This window comes from Dermochelys coriacea, chromosome 9 (genome assembly GCF_009764565.3).
Source record: "Dermochelys coriacea isolate rDerCor1 chromosome 9, rDerCor1.pri.v4, whole genome shotgun sequence".
NCBI lineage: Eukaryota > Metazoa > Chordata > Testudines > Dermochelyidae > Dermochelys > Dermochelys coriacea.
Genome location: NC_050076.1, coordinates 57,085,015 through 57,100,031, shown reverse-complemented (window position 1 = coordinate 57,100,031; position 15,017 = coordinate 57,085,015). Strand labels below are relative to the sequence as shown.

At 49.3% G+C, this 15,017-nt stretch overlaps 1 protein-coding gene across 1 annotated transcript in view; it reads left to right on the top strand.

Moving 5' to 3' along the window:
- The window catches only part of CROCC2 (ciliary rootlet coiled-coil, rootletin family member 2), a 193,938-nt gene that overhangs the window by 158,209 nt on the left and 20,712 nt on the right, over positions 1–15,017 (top strand). The window contains exons 31-32 of the mRNA XM_043491634.1: positions 6,884–7,324; positions 10,096–10,245. Of these exons, the coding sequence (XP_043347569.1) occupies positions 6,884–7,324; positions 10,096–10,245 (591 nt within the window). The remainder of the gene's footprint in view (positions 1–6,883; positions 7,325–10,095; positions 10,246–15,017) is intronic.

Here is a 15,017-nt window from a genome sequence, read left to right as displayed (position 1 = left end):
AATCTGGGACAGTTCCTCAGATTTGTCACCTAAAAAGAGTGGCTCAGGTTTGGGAATCTCCCTCACATCCTCGGCCATGAAGACCAATGCAAAGAATTCATTTAATTTCTCCGCAATGGCCTTATCATCCTTGAGTGCTCCTTTAGTACCTCAGTTGTCCAGTGGCCCTGTCAGGGTTCCTTCCTCACTCTGAACTCTAGAGTACAGATGTGGGGACCCGCATGAAAGACCCCCCCCCCAAGCTTATTTTTACCAGCTTAGGTTAAAAACTTTTCCAAGGCACAAACTTTGCCTTGTCTTTGAACAGTATGCTGCCACCACAAAGTGATTTAGACAAAGAACAGGGAAAGGACCACTTGGAGTTCCTATTTCCCCAAAATATTCCCCACGCCCTTATACCCCATTTCCTGGGGAGACTTGAGAATAAACAAGATGAGCACAGACCAGCCTTGGATTTTTAACACCCAGAAAACCCAATCAGATTCTTAAAAAACAGAACTTTATTAGGAGAACAAAAAAAGATAAGAGAACAACTCTATAAGATCAGAATGGAAGATAATCTTACAGGCAGTCAGATTCAAAACACAGAGAATCCCTCTAGGCAAAACCTTAAGTGACAAAAAGACACAAAAACAGGAATACACATTTCCTCCAGCACAGCGAATTTCACAAGCCAAAACAAAGAAAATCTAACACATTTTCTAGCTAGATTACTTACTAACTTTACAGGAGTTGGAGGGCTTGCATCCTTGAACTGTTCCTGGCAAAGGTATCACACAGACAGACAAAAGCCTTCCCTCCACCTCTGCAAATTTGAAAGTATCTTGTCCCCTCATTGGTCATTTTGTCCCCTCATTGGGGTCTTGTCCCCTCATTGGTCACTTCTTAATCCTTTACAGGTAAAAGAACTTTGCCTCTGGCCAGGAGGGATTTTATGGCACTGTATACAGAAAAGTGGTTACCCTTCCCTTTATATTTATGACAGGCCCCACTGGTTGTTTAGCAGGCTTCCTGCTTCTGATGTACTTAAAAAAAATTTTGCTATTGATTTTTGAGTCTTTGGCTAGCTGTTCTTCAGATTCTTTTTTGGTCTTTCTAATTATATTTTTACACTTCATTTGCCAGAGTTATGCTCCTTTCTATTTTCCTCATTAGGATTTAACTTCCACTTTTTAAAGGATGCCTTTTTCCCTCTCAGTGCTTCTTTTACTTTGCTGTTTAGCCACGGTGGCACTTTTTTAGTTCTCTTACTTATGTTTTTTAATTTGCTCTATACATTTAAGTTGAGCCTCTATAATGGTGTCTTTTAAAGTTTCCGTGCTGCTTGCAGGGATTTTACTTTTGGTGCTGTACCTTTTAATTTCTGTTTAACTAACCTCCTTGTTTTTATGTAGTTCTCCTGTGATGGGTTCGGTCACAGAGATCCCCTTGTGACTGTCACCTGATGTGCTGAAATGGCCTGTGAGCCAGTTTTGCCTGCCAGCTTTGGACTTCCAGAACCCTGCCTTGTTGAGCCAGACATGCTAACCTGCTGCAACACAGACCCAGAGTCTGGGCCATGCCCCCAAAGCTGCAGGCTTTCAGTGAAAACAGCTCTGCAGTTACCTGACTCCAGCACCCAGACACCCAGTTCCCAATGGGATCCAAACCACAAATAAATCCATTTTACTCGGTATAAAGCTTATACAGGGTAAACTCATAAATTGCCCACCCTCTATAACACTGATAGAGAGATCTGCACAGCTGTTTGCTCCCCCAGGTAATAATCACTTATTCTGGGTTCATTAATAAACAAAAGTGATTTTATTAAGTATAAAAAGTAGGATTTAAGTGATTTCAAGTAATAACAGACAGAACAAAGTAAGTTACAAAGCAAAATAAAGCAAAAACACACAAGTCTAAGCCTAATACATTAAGAAACTGATTACAGGTAATATCTCACCCTCAGAGATGTTCCAATAAGCTTCTTTCACAGACTAGACTCCTTCCTAGTCTGGGCCCAATCCTTTCCCCGGTACAGTCCTTGTTAGTTTCAGCAGACATCTCAGGTGGTAACTAGGGGTTTACTCATGACTTGCAGCCCCCTTTGTTCTGTTCCACCCCCTTTTATAGCTTTGGCCCAAGGCAGGAATCTTTTGTCTCTCTGGGTCCCCACCCCGCCTTCTAAATGGAAAAGTACGATATTTAAGATGGATTTCAGCATCAGGTGACATGGTCACATGTCCCTGTGAGATCTCATTCTTCATTACCCACAGGCTGGCCCACATGTACACAGGAAGGCTTGCAGTAAATAAACCCATTCACAGTTCATTGATTCTGAAGCACCCTTAATGGCTTCCACTTAATATGTTTACGTCAGTAATACAAGTTTATATATTATTCTCCTAACTCCAGACATAGAAATGATACATGCAAACAAATAGGATGATCACATGGGTAGATGTACAGGTGAATGAGCCTCTGCTAGTGTGGCTGATGTGATTAGGCCCTATGATGGTGTCCCCCGAATAGATATGTGGACATAGTTGGCAATGGGCTTTGTTGCAAGGATAGGTTCCTGGGTTAGTGGTTTTGTTGTGTGGTGTGTGGTTGCTGGTGAGTATTTTCTTCAGGTTGGGGGGCTGTCTGTAAGCTAGGACTGGCCTGTCTCCCAAGATCTGTGAGAGTGATGGGTCATTCTTCAGGATAGGTTGTAGATCCTTGATGATGCGCTGGAGAGGTTTTAGTTGGGGGCTGAAGATGATGGCTAGTGTCATTCTGTTATTTTCTTTGTTGGACCTGTCCTGTAGTAGGTAACTTCTGGATACTCTTCTGGCTCTGTCATTCTGTTTCTTCACTTCAGCAGGTGGGTATTGTAGTTGTAAGAATGCTTGATAGAGATCTTGTAGGTGTTTGTTTCTGTCTGAGGGGTTGGAGCAAATACAGTTGTATTATAGAGCTTGGCTGTAGACAATGGATCGTGTGGTGTGGTCTGGATGAAAGCTGGAGGCATGTAGGTAAGTATAGCGATCAGTAGGTTTCCAGTATAGGGTGGTGTTTATGTGACCATCACTAATTAGCACTGTAGTGTCCAGGAAGTGGCTCTCTTGTGTGGACAGGTCCAGGCTGAGGTTGATGGTGGGATGGAAATTGTTGAAATCATGGTGGAATTCCTCAAGGGCTTATTTTCCATGGGTCCAGATGATGAAGATGTCATCAATGTCAGCCACACTATCAGTGGCTCATTCACCTGCACATCTACCAATGTGATATATGCCATCATGTGCCAGCAATGCCCCTCTGCCATGTACATTGGCCAAACAGGATAGTCTCTATGTAAAAGAATAAATGGACACAAATCAGACATCAAGAATTACAACATTCAAAAGCCAGTCGGAGAACACTTCAATCTCTTTGGTCACTCGATTACAGACCTAAAAGTGGCAATTCTTCAACAAAAATCTTCAAAAACAGACTCCAACAAGAGACTGCTGAATTGGAATTAATTTGCAAATGGGACACCATTAACTTAGGCTTGAATAAAGACTGGGAGTGGATGTGTCATTACACAAAGTAAAACTATTTCCCCATGTTTATTTCCCCTCTCCTGCCCACCACTGTTCCTCACACGTTCTTGTCAACTGTTGGAAATGGCCCACCTTGATTATCACTACAAAATGTGTCTTTTTCCCTCTCTCCTGCTGGTAATAGCTCACCTTACCTGATCACTCTCATTACAATGTGTATGGTAACACCCATTGTTTCATGTTCTCTGTCTATATAAATCTCCCCACTGTATTTTCCACTGTATGCATCTGCTGAAGTGAGCTGTAGTTCACGAAAGCTTATGCTCAAATAAATTTGTTAGTCTCTAAGGTGCCACAAGTATTCCTTTTCTTTCTTCCAGAAAGTAACAGATTTTTTAGACAAAGGAAATGCAGTGGATCTAATTTACCTAGATTTCAGTAAGGCATTTGATACGGTGCCACATGGGGAATTATTAGCTAAATTGGAAAAGATAGGGATCAATATGAAAATTGAAAGGTGGATAAGGAATTGGTTAAAGGGGAGACTACAGTGGGTCATACTGAAAGGTGAACTGTCAGGCTGGAGGGAGGTAACCAGTGGAGTTCCTCAGGGATTTGTTTTGGGACCAATCTTATTTAATCTTTTTATTACTGACCTCAGCACAAAAAGTGGAAGTGTGCTAATAAAGTTTGCGGATGAAACAAAGCTGGGAAGTATTGCCAATTTAGAGAAGGACCAGGATATCATATAGGAGGATCTGGATGACCTTGTAAACTGGAGTAATAGTAATAGGATGAAATTTAATAGTGAAAAGTGTAAGGTCATGCATTTAGGGATTAATAACAAGAATTTTAGTTATAAGCTGGGGACGCATCAATTAGAAGTAACAGAGGAGGAGAAGGACCTTGGAGTATTGGTTGACCACAGGATGACTATAAGCCGCCAATGTGATATGGCCATGAAAAAACCTAATGTGGTCTTTGGATGCAACAGGCAAGGTATTTCCAGTAGAGATAAGGAGGTGTTAGTACCATTATACAAGGCACTGGTGAGACCTCATCTGGAATACTGTGTGCAGTTCTGGTCTCCCATATTTAAGAAGGATGAATTCAAACTGGAACAGGTACAAGAAAGGGCTACTAGGATGATCCGAGGAATGGAAAACTTATCTTATGAAAGGAGACTCAAGGAGCTTGGCTTGTTTAGCTTAACCAAAAGAAGGCTGAGGGGAGATATGATTGCTCTTGATAAATACATCAGAGGGATAAATACCAGAGAGGGAGAGGAATTATTTAAGCTGAGTACCAATGTGGACACAAGAATAAATGGATATAAAGTGGCCATCAGGAAGTTTAGACTTGAAATTAGACGAAGGTTTCTAACCATCAGAGGAGTGAAGTTCTGGAACAGCCTTCCAAGGGAAACAGTGGGGGCATAAGACCTATCTGGCTTCAAGATTAAACTCAATAAGTTTATGGAGGAGATGGTATGATGGGATAACAGGATTTTGGCAATTAATTGATCTTTAACTATTCATGGTAAAAAGGCCCAATGGACTATGATGGGATGTTAGATGGGGTGGGATCTGAGTTACTACAAAGAATTCTTTCTTGGATATCTGGCTGGTGAATCTTGCCCACATGCTCAGGGTTCAGCTGATCGCTATATTTGGGGTCGGGAAGGGCAGATTGGAAGAGGCCCTGGAGGTTTTTCGCCTTCCTCTGCAGCATGGTGCACAGGTCACTTGCTGGAGGATTCTCTGCACCTTGAAGTCTTTAAACCATGATTTGAGGTCTTCAACAGGTCAGGCATAGGTGAGAGGTTTATTGCAGGACTGGGTGGGTGAAATTCTGTGGCCTGCATTGTGCAGGAGGTCAGACTAGATGATCATAATGGTCCCTTCTAACCTTAATGTCTATGAATCTATGACTGCCAGGGATCAACTGGCCTCCATAGACAAATGTGCTTCTCTAGGGAGCGCAGAGACCCGCGGAGAGCCTCCAGAAAGGGCTCATCCGTACACATTTATTCCCGGGCAACAGGTGACATGGCTCCAGGCCAGGTTTACACCTCTGTAGAGCCCTACTGGCACCAGCTGCTGTGAGCTAGCTAAAGCGGTGCCACCTCACACCGTTAGTTGCCCTGGTACTGTTCTGTGTTTAGAGCAGGTCCTGGTGATTGCTCCCACTCCAGATCTGCCAGGCTGCCCAGGACAGGCCCATCACAGCCCCCAGAACTCCACGGATCATCCAGTCCTGGCAAATTCCCCTTCATGTTATCGCCAGTCACACTGGGAGTCTGATTCCCAGCCAGAGCTGCCTTGATCTGTCTCCTCCCATCTTGCCCCCCATACCCTACCCCACTACACACCTACACACCTTCTACCAATCTCTAGGCACCACACAAGGCCAAGAACCCTCCTAATATAGCACCTGGGGCTGTCCCTGGACAGCACTGGGATGTGGGCCAGGCACCAGGCTACTAGGTTAGTGCAGGGATACCGCTGGCTTTTAACTGGGCACGCATTAAAGAGAGTGTGGCAGAGCAGTGCACAGGGCAGGGAGCTGGCCTGTGGGGGGGTGGAGGCAGGCCAAAGCAGGTCAGGGAAAGCATGTGTGGGGGGAGCGGGGCAGGCTGACACAGGGAGGGGGCAGTATGCATGAGGGGAGAGAAGATGCGTGAACGGGCAGTGTGGAGGGGTGAGCCAGTGCGTGAAGGGGGAGTAGATGCGCAAGTGGGGAGCGTGATGGGCTGACACATGGGGGAGAGCAGGTGTGCGTGGGGAGAGTGTGATGGGCTGGCGCATGAGGAGGGAACAGGTGCCCAAGCAGGGAGCGTGGAGGGATAGGCCAGTGCATGAGGGGGAAGTAGGCACGCAAGCAGGGAGCATGGAAGGGCAGGCTGGAGTGTGAGGGGGGAGCAGGCGCGTGAGCTGGGAGCATGGAGGGGCAGGCTGGGCAGGCGCACGAGGGGCGAGCAGCGAGCGTGGAGGGATGGGTGGGTAAACTGGCTGGTGGGCATGTGTAGGGCAAGCGTGGAGGGGCGGGCCAGCATGCAAGGGAGGAGCAGGTGTGGGGACCGTGGAGGGGTGGGCTGGTATGCGAGCGGGGAGCAGGTGCGGCAGCGTGGATGGGCAGGCCAGCGTGCGAGGGGGGAGCGTGGAGGAACGAGCCGGGCTGCCGTGCAAATGGGGAGCAGAGGGGGCAAGCCGACATGCGTGAGGGGAGTGTGGAGGGGTGGACCAGTGCGCTGGTGGGAGCAGGCATGCAAGCGAGGAGCGTGGAGGGGTGGGCATGCACATGAGGAGATAGCACACTGCAGGCAGTGGTGGAAAGGATGATACACGTTGCTGAGGTAGGTCACCTTTGTTTTTCAGGAGAAGGTCACTAGGCTGAAAGCCAAGGATATCAAGCTGGAGACGGACAAGCGGAGGCTGAAGGAAGTCCTGGAGGAAGCCGAGAACAGGGCCACCAAGCTGGAGCTGAGTCATTGCTCCATGGAAGGGGAACTTCAGCGTGTCCAGCTCAGCCTGGTGGACCGAGATACCAAAATCCAGGCCCTGCAGGAGCAGGTCCAGGCCCTGCGCTGCCAGTTGCGGGACAGTGAGAGCAAATCAGCCAAGCTGCAGCTGGAGCTGGGCCACTTGGGTCACTCGCTGGCCCAGAAAGAGGATGAGGAGAGCCACCTGAAGGACAAGGTACTGAGCCTTTCCCAGGCACTGACTGATGCCTCCTTGGGGTCCTCCGCCCTTCAGGAGAACGTCTGCCAGCTGCAGAAGGCTCTGACAGCAGCGGAGCAAGACCGCCGGGTGCTCCAGGTAATGGTCCCACCCCTTCTCCTCAGCACTGAGCAAGCAGACGATGTGGGGGTGGGACTGAGCAGGGGAAAAGGCGTCAGCGCAGCCACTGGCCCTTTGGACACAGTCGGGAAGGCCATTGCACTTGCTGAACCCACCAGTGTACATCCCAGTGGAGTCCAATCCACCCCACAAACACCCTGTGCTGCAGTATGCACCGTGCCCCACCAGAGAGCGGAGCACTGGGATCAGCACCAGGTGGAACTCAGCCTGAACGGGGGCTTGTAACCACTCCCTTTGGTTCCAATGCGCTGGGGTTTGCCCAGCTGAAATACAGCAACGTCTTAGAACAAACCAATGTTTAGGTGAAGCATGGCCCAAGGGCAAGCTGCCCTGTTCAGAGATCACAGGGAAACCAGCTGGCTGCAGGACCTCCCAGGGGGAAGTTTACAGGCCTGAGTTCCATGGGAGGTCAGGCTACATGGGCAGAATGGGCCCTTTCAGTCGGGAAATCTACAAACCTGTGGATTTAGCACGATGTCAGTGCAGCCCTGTAATTAGCCTAGCCTGCTTGGGGCTGAACCCTGGCTCTCCTCCATGGCTGCAAACATTAGCAACCCTTTCAGCCAGCTTGTCCTGAGGTTTGAGGAGAGGCTGAGCAAATTTATGAGGAGAGGCTGAGGGAACTGGGATTATTTAGTCTGCAGAAGAGAAGAATGAGGGGGAATTTGACAGCTGCTTTCAACTACCTGAAAGGGGGTTCCAAAGAGGATGGATCTAGACTGTTCTCAGTGGTAGCGGATGACAGAAAGAGGAGTAATGGTCTCAAGTTGCAGTGGGGGGAGGTTTAGGTTGGATATTAGGAAAAACTTTTTCACTAGGAGGGTGGTGAAGCACTGGAATGGGTTACCTAGGAAGGTGGTGGAATCTCCTTCCTTAGAGGTTTTTAAGGTCAGGCTTGACAAAGCCCTGGCTGGGATGATTTAGTTGGGGATTGGTCCTGCTTTGAGCAGGTGGTTGGACTACATGACCTCCTGAGGTCCCTTCCAACCCTGATATTCTATTATTCTAACCCAGGAACCAATCCCTGCAACAAACCCCGTTGCCAACTCTGTCCTTATATCTTTTCAAGGGACACCATCATAGGACCTAACCACATCAACCACACCATCAGGGGCTCGTTCACCAGCACATCTACCAATGTGATATATGCAATCATGTGCCAGCAATGCCCCTCTCCCATGTACATTGGCCAAACTGGACAGTCTCTATGCAAAAGAATAAATGGACACAAATCAGACGTCAAGAATTGTAACATTCCAAAACCAGTAGGAGAGCACTTAAGTCTCCCTGGACACTCAATAACAGACTTAAAAGTGGCAATTCTTCAAGAAAAAAACTTCAAAAACAGACTTCAACGAGAAACTGCCAAACTGGAATTAATTTGCAAACTGGACACCATCAAATTAGGCCTGAACAAAGACTGGAAGTAGATGGGTCATTACAAAAAGTACTTTTCCCTCTGCTGATACTCACACCTTCTTGTCAACAGTTGGAAATGGGCAACGTCCACCTTGATTGCATTGGCCTTGTTAGCATTACAAAAGTAATTTTCCCTCTCTTGATATTCACCCCTTCTTGTCAACTGTTGAGAATAGGCCACTTCCATCTTAATTGTATTGGCCTTGTTAGCACTGACCCGCCACTTGGAAAGGCAACTCCCATCTTTTCATATGCCGTGATATATATACTGCTTACTCTGATGAAGTGGATTTTAGCCCGCGAAAGCTTATGCCCAAATAAATTTGTTAGTCTCTAAGATGCCACAAGGACTCCTCATTGTTCTATCCTCCATGAATGTATCTAATTCTTTTTTTAACCCTGTTATAATCTTGGCCTTCACAACATCCTCTGGCAAAGAGTTCCACAGGTTGACTATGTGATGTGTGAAGAAATACTTCCTTTTGTTTGTTTTAAACCTGCTGCCTATTAATTTAATTTGGCAACCCCTAGTTCTTGTGATATGAGCAGGAGTAAATAACACTTCCTTATTCACTTTCTCCACATCAGTCATGATTTTATAGAGCTCTAGCATATCCCCCCTTATTCATCTCTTTTCCAAGCTGAAAAGTCCCAGTCTTATTAATCTCTCCTCATACGGCAGCCATTCCATACCCCTAATAATATTTATTGCCCTTTTCTGAACCTTTTCCCATTCCAATATCTTTTTTGAGATGGGGCGACCAGACCTGCACGCAATATTCAAGATGTGGGCGTACTGTGGATTTATATAGAGCCAATATGATATTTTCTGTTTTATTATCTATCCCTTTCTTAATGATTCCCAACATAGCTATAATGAAACTATGCCAATTCATGCCAGGTGGGGACCTGGCCCGTAAGCTCCAATGGAGCGACAATGAGTCACCCCAGCTGGGCACCTGACCCGTAGACTACAGTGGATAGACGGTGAGTCATCCCAGCTGGGGACCTGGCCCACAGACTCCAGTGGAGCAGCGCCGAGTCACCCCATCTGGGGACCTGACTAATAGGTAGGGATCTGGCCAATAGCTGGGGACCTGGCCCGTAGCTGGGGACTGGCCTATAGTACATTTGCAATGACAGAGCTCTATACTGGGATATAAAATGTATATATCTTGTTGCACATGAAGGGCCAGGTGGATGCCAGCTAACACATGCGGGGCATTAAGAACAGGCAGACCTGGCAGGGCTGAGGTAGCAGTCAGTGCCTGGGTTCTGAATGCTTCCTCTGTGACCCATTCTTTTCTCAGGAGCACTTGGACTCTGTGCGGCAGACACTGTCAGACAGCAAGAGGCAGAACCACAGCCTGACAGACACCATGCGCATGCTGCAGGACCAGCTGGGAGAGCTGGAGCTGAGGTGCAAGGAACTGGAGGCTCAGGTCAAGCACCTGCAGGAGGTGAGTGGGGGAGAGAGGAAGGATGACCTTGAACTAAAGACCCTAGACACAGCCTCGGGAGATCTGAGTTCAAGTCCCTGCTCTGCCACAGATTCCTGTGTGTCCTTGGGTGAGTCACTTAGCCTATCTAGGCCTCAGTTCCCCCTCATAATACTGCTTCCTTTGCCTGTTTAGATATGGAGCATGTGTACCGCATCTAGTACAGGGGGCCTGATCCCAGTCAAGACACCAGGCAGTGAACATAATTCCTTAGGAGAAGCTGGGTCATAGCAAGGGGGGAAGTGCCAACAAGGAGGGGAAGGAAGATGGGAGGAGGGGGAAGACTCAGACCCTCCTATCTAGCTAAGTAGGTTCAGCAGCTGGATGGGAGCCCTCCAAGTAACCCAGCATGCTGTGGGAAATGGGACTGGTGACTCAGGAGGTAGCACGCCTTCTTCTGACTTAGTTAAGCAAATGTCCTCCCATGGGACAGAGGGCCCTGTGCCACTGGAGAGACTGGGCTCTCATTGAGACACAAAACTATGACCCCAAGTACTTGTGGGCATTAATGATCCTACGTCCCTTTTACAAGAGGAGGGGAGTCAGCTTCAGTGGAGGGGCCTAATTGCAGTTGGGGGAAGTAGATGTTGGCTAGTGCCGTATCAGCTGCATAGAGTAGTCTTCACTTCCCACAAGCCTGTTGTGTAGTGTAGCTCTAGGCTGTTAACCAGCTGCTGTGTTCTACCCCAGACGTGCCTGACCCTTTTACCAGGTTGTCTAGGCAGCACCCCCTTTTCTGGAACATCAAGACACAATTCACTCAAGTGTGGGTCTCGAGTGGTCAGGTGTTGCCCCTCCTGGAACTGATGCCATGGTGCCTTCAACCCCCTCCTATGGCACACTGAAGTCTTACCCTTTCTGGTGTGTGTGAATCCAAACCAAAAAAGAAAACAGTGCACTTCAAAACCAGGGCTCCACCCCTGTGGTCTGGGCTTGTCACCCTGAGGTTGGTCCCTTTTTGTCAGTCTGCCTGGCCCTGGTCATCCTGTCTACCACATGGCTCCTCCATGCCACAAGCTGCCTTAGGTTCTTATCTGGAGCTGGTGCCCTCCCCAAGGAAGCAGCAGATCTCTACTCTCCTTCCCGGGGTTAGGTCTCTTCCACTTTTCAGTTCCTCTCTCCACACCTGCCATTGGTTGCAGGTATAGCAGATGGGGTCAACAGGGTCCACAGGCTCTCCTTAACCCTGTCATTGCCAGTGTGGGGCCTGTCTGCCCCATCACAGCTTCCAAGACACAAGATAAGTAATAGTTGTTTATACAATGGTTAGTAAAACCCTGTGGGATGAAAGACACTATATACATGTAAGATAGTATTTAATTATGTATTGGTTGTTCTGTATGTATTTATTATGGGAAAGAAGACAGCAAAAGATGGAATAGAAAAAACAACAAGAGGAAGCAAGATAGAGACACAAATGTAGACTGGTAGGGATAGAGGTCCTGACTCTGGTTTCAGCTGTGTGGTGTAAATCTAGTAGAATTATTCCAAATTTACATTGCTGGACTGAGAGCAGAACTGGGCCCAAAGAGAAAAAGTCAAGAAGAGAAACCAGATATACAAACATTGAGGGAGCCACAAAGCTGTCCTCTCTGAAACTGTTGGGACCCATTTTCTGGTGGTGTAAATTGGCACATTTCTTATTCAAGTGATTGCTCATATCAATTCCAATTAGGTGCGTGTGCGCTGTGTGCACAGTCATTGGAAAGTTTTTCCCCTAGCAGCACCTGTCGGGTCGGCTATGGAGCCACCTGGAGTGGTGCCTTCATGTTGCTCAATATAGACCCGGCCGACATGGTGCCTCCTCAGTTCTTTCTTACCGCCAGTGATGGACATTGGAACTGTGGCGTCTTGCTTAGCAAGTTCTCCATGTTTCCCTAGCTCTTGTTTTTCTCGTTGTTTCTTATATCTTTTTACTTAGTTTATTTTAGTAGTAGTTTGTAGCAATTGGGCTGGGGGGTTTACCCTCTATCCTGACTGCTTTTTCTTGGGTGGGCTTTCATGCCCAAGTCCCAGGGGTTCAAGCCCTGCAAGTCCTGCTCCAAGCCCATGCCAACGGGCAACCCTCACAATGTTTGTCTGAAGTGTCTGGAGGAGGCTCACCAAACCGATTGGTGCAGGATTTGTAAGGGGCTTCTACCCAGAACCAAAAAGGAGTGAGGCTTTTGCCTTAAGCAGCTCCTTATGGAGGCTGCACTTAGCCCTCAGCCTCCTTCGGCACTGCAGGGTCCAGCACCAAGTTCTTCGGTGCGTAGTGCCCCAGCAGCAGTAGTGGAAGCGACACCGCGGACAGACTGTAGCAGAGAACTGCGAACTGCTGCTCCCTGGCAGTGAAACCAGCAGAATCGACCTAGCACCAATCCCTGGCGCAGAAGTGGCACCGGAAACAAGGGAAGAGTGGCTCTCTGTCCCAGAGGCCTACCCCTCTGGAGCCGGCCAGTGGGGTGCGTCCTTGTGAGGAGCACCCAGTGCCGAAGCCTGTGGAGATGGCACCGTTGACTTTGGTCCCGCAAGGGGAACCGTCAAGTCCGGTGCCATTGGACTCCCTGGCCCACATCATCAAGGAGTTGGAGCTGCCATCCACTCCAGACACCTTTGTGGCAGCGAGGGACCTCATCGCCATGACAGCACCGTGGATTCGTGCCTAGCCTCCAGTACTGCATCGTATGGTGCCATCTCAAGGCAAGATATGCAATGATCCAGCAGTTGGCACCGCTGATCGAGTCCCAGCACCACTTGGAGTCCCGTCACCGCTCAGAGTATCAGCACCACTCACAATCATGGCACTGCGCCAGGTCACGCCAGCGCTCCCACTTGTGACACCGATCCGCACATCAGTCTCCTTCACAAAGCAGGTCCTGGACCCGGCAATGGTTCCGATGCTGCTTGATGACCCCGTGTAGCTCCAGGTCGTGGCACTACTCCCCAGCCTAATGGCACCGCTCCCCAGCTCAGCACCGCTTGGCTCCACCCTGGCCCTCACAGTCCCAATCCCAGTCCTCATACTCGGAGGTGGGATCTAGGTATTCGGAGCAGGACCAGCACCAGTCTGGCCATGGACACTCTGAGGTGGGAGCAGGACCATGGCCTGCGCAGTGGCAGGGACCAGCACAGTGGCCATTTTGGATTCCGTGGGTGTACCACCAGGCCCGGGGCACCCAATCTAAAGGTTCCCAATCGGCCACCTCTGAACCAAGGGTGCCAGAGGCCTCAGCCAGTCGCCCCACCCTTAGGGGTGCTGAGGAGGCGCTGTGACCCTGTCTCCACTTAGAACCAACTCCAGTTCCTGAGCCTGGGCCTACCACACAGGTCATCAGGCTCCTGATGAGCAGGAAGGGCAGGAGAACCCTGCCCCCATTAGCCTCTTCATCCTCCTCCACAGACGAGGCCATCGCAGGCAGTTCCATCTCCGGACTGCCTCCTGTAGACAGCTGCACCCACCAGGACGTCCTGCACAGGGTGGCACTCAACGTGGGCCTGCAGGCTGAGGAGGTGGTAGAGTCAGAAGACCCCGTGGTCGACAAGGTCCTTCAAGGGTGGCTCTGCCCCTCATCAAAATTATACAGGCCAATGCCAAGACTATCTGGCAGACTCCGGCCTCCATCCCTCCCACAGCCAAGGGCATTGAGAGGAAGTACTTTGTGCCCTCAAAGGGGTACGAATACCTCTTTATGCACCTGCAGCCCTGTTCATTGGTGATTGTGGCTGTAAATGAGAAAGAGAGGCAGGGGCAGCAGGCCCCAGCACCCAAATCCAAGGAGGCCAAGCTCCTGGACTGGTTTGGGCGTAAAGTGTACTCTACGGGGGTCAGGGGGTCCAGCTCAGGATTGCCAACCAGCAGGCAATTCTGAGCCGATATAACTTCAACTCCTGGAACTTGATGCTCAAGTTCCAGGAGCTTGTGCCAGCTCAGTCCAGGGATGAGTTTGGGGCCATAGTAGAGGAGGGCAGGGTGGTGGCACGGACCTCTTTACAGGCCTTACTGGACGCTGCGGACTTGGCAGCATGCACCTTGTCCTCAGGTATTGCCATGAGGCACACCTTATGGTTGCAAACCTCGGGCCTACCGCCCGAGGTTCAGCAGACAATGCAGGACCTGCCTTTTGATGGGGCATGCCTGTTTACAGAGCAGACTGACTCTCGGCTGCATAACCTAAAAGGCTCAAGGGTTACTTTGAAATCCTTGGGTATGCACACCCCAGCAACCCAATGGGAGCATTTCAAGCCCCAACAGCTGCAGCAGCATTCCTACCCTCCTCAGCCGAGGCTGGACTTTTACAGACGAAGGGGCAGGAAGGGCAGAAGGAAGCCTTCCAACCCCCCTTCCAGACAAGGCCAGGGCCCAACCAAACCATCGTCGGGTTCCAAGCAGGCCTTTTAAAGGGATGCCGGAGGACAGCGCACCAGACTCATTCCCAGATCCTTCCCCACTCTTTTTGAACTGTTTGTCCCACTTCTACCATGCCTGATCCCAAATAACCTCAGACTGCTGGGTCCGCCGCATTGTGGAAGCAAGATACTGTATCCAGTTCTGCTCCTATCCTCCCTCCCACCCCCTTTCCAGGCGCTCCTCGCCATGGGAGTGGTGGAGGAGGTTGCTCAGGAGCTAAGGGGCAAGGGATTCTACTCTCGATACTTCCTAATCCCCAAGGCCAAAGGGGGTCTCAGACCCATCCTAGACCTGTGTGGCTTAACAAATTCATGGTAAAGTTGAAGTTCTGCGTGGTCTCCCT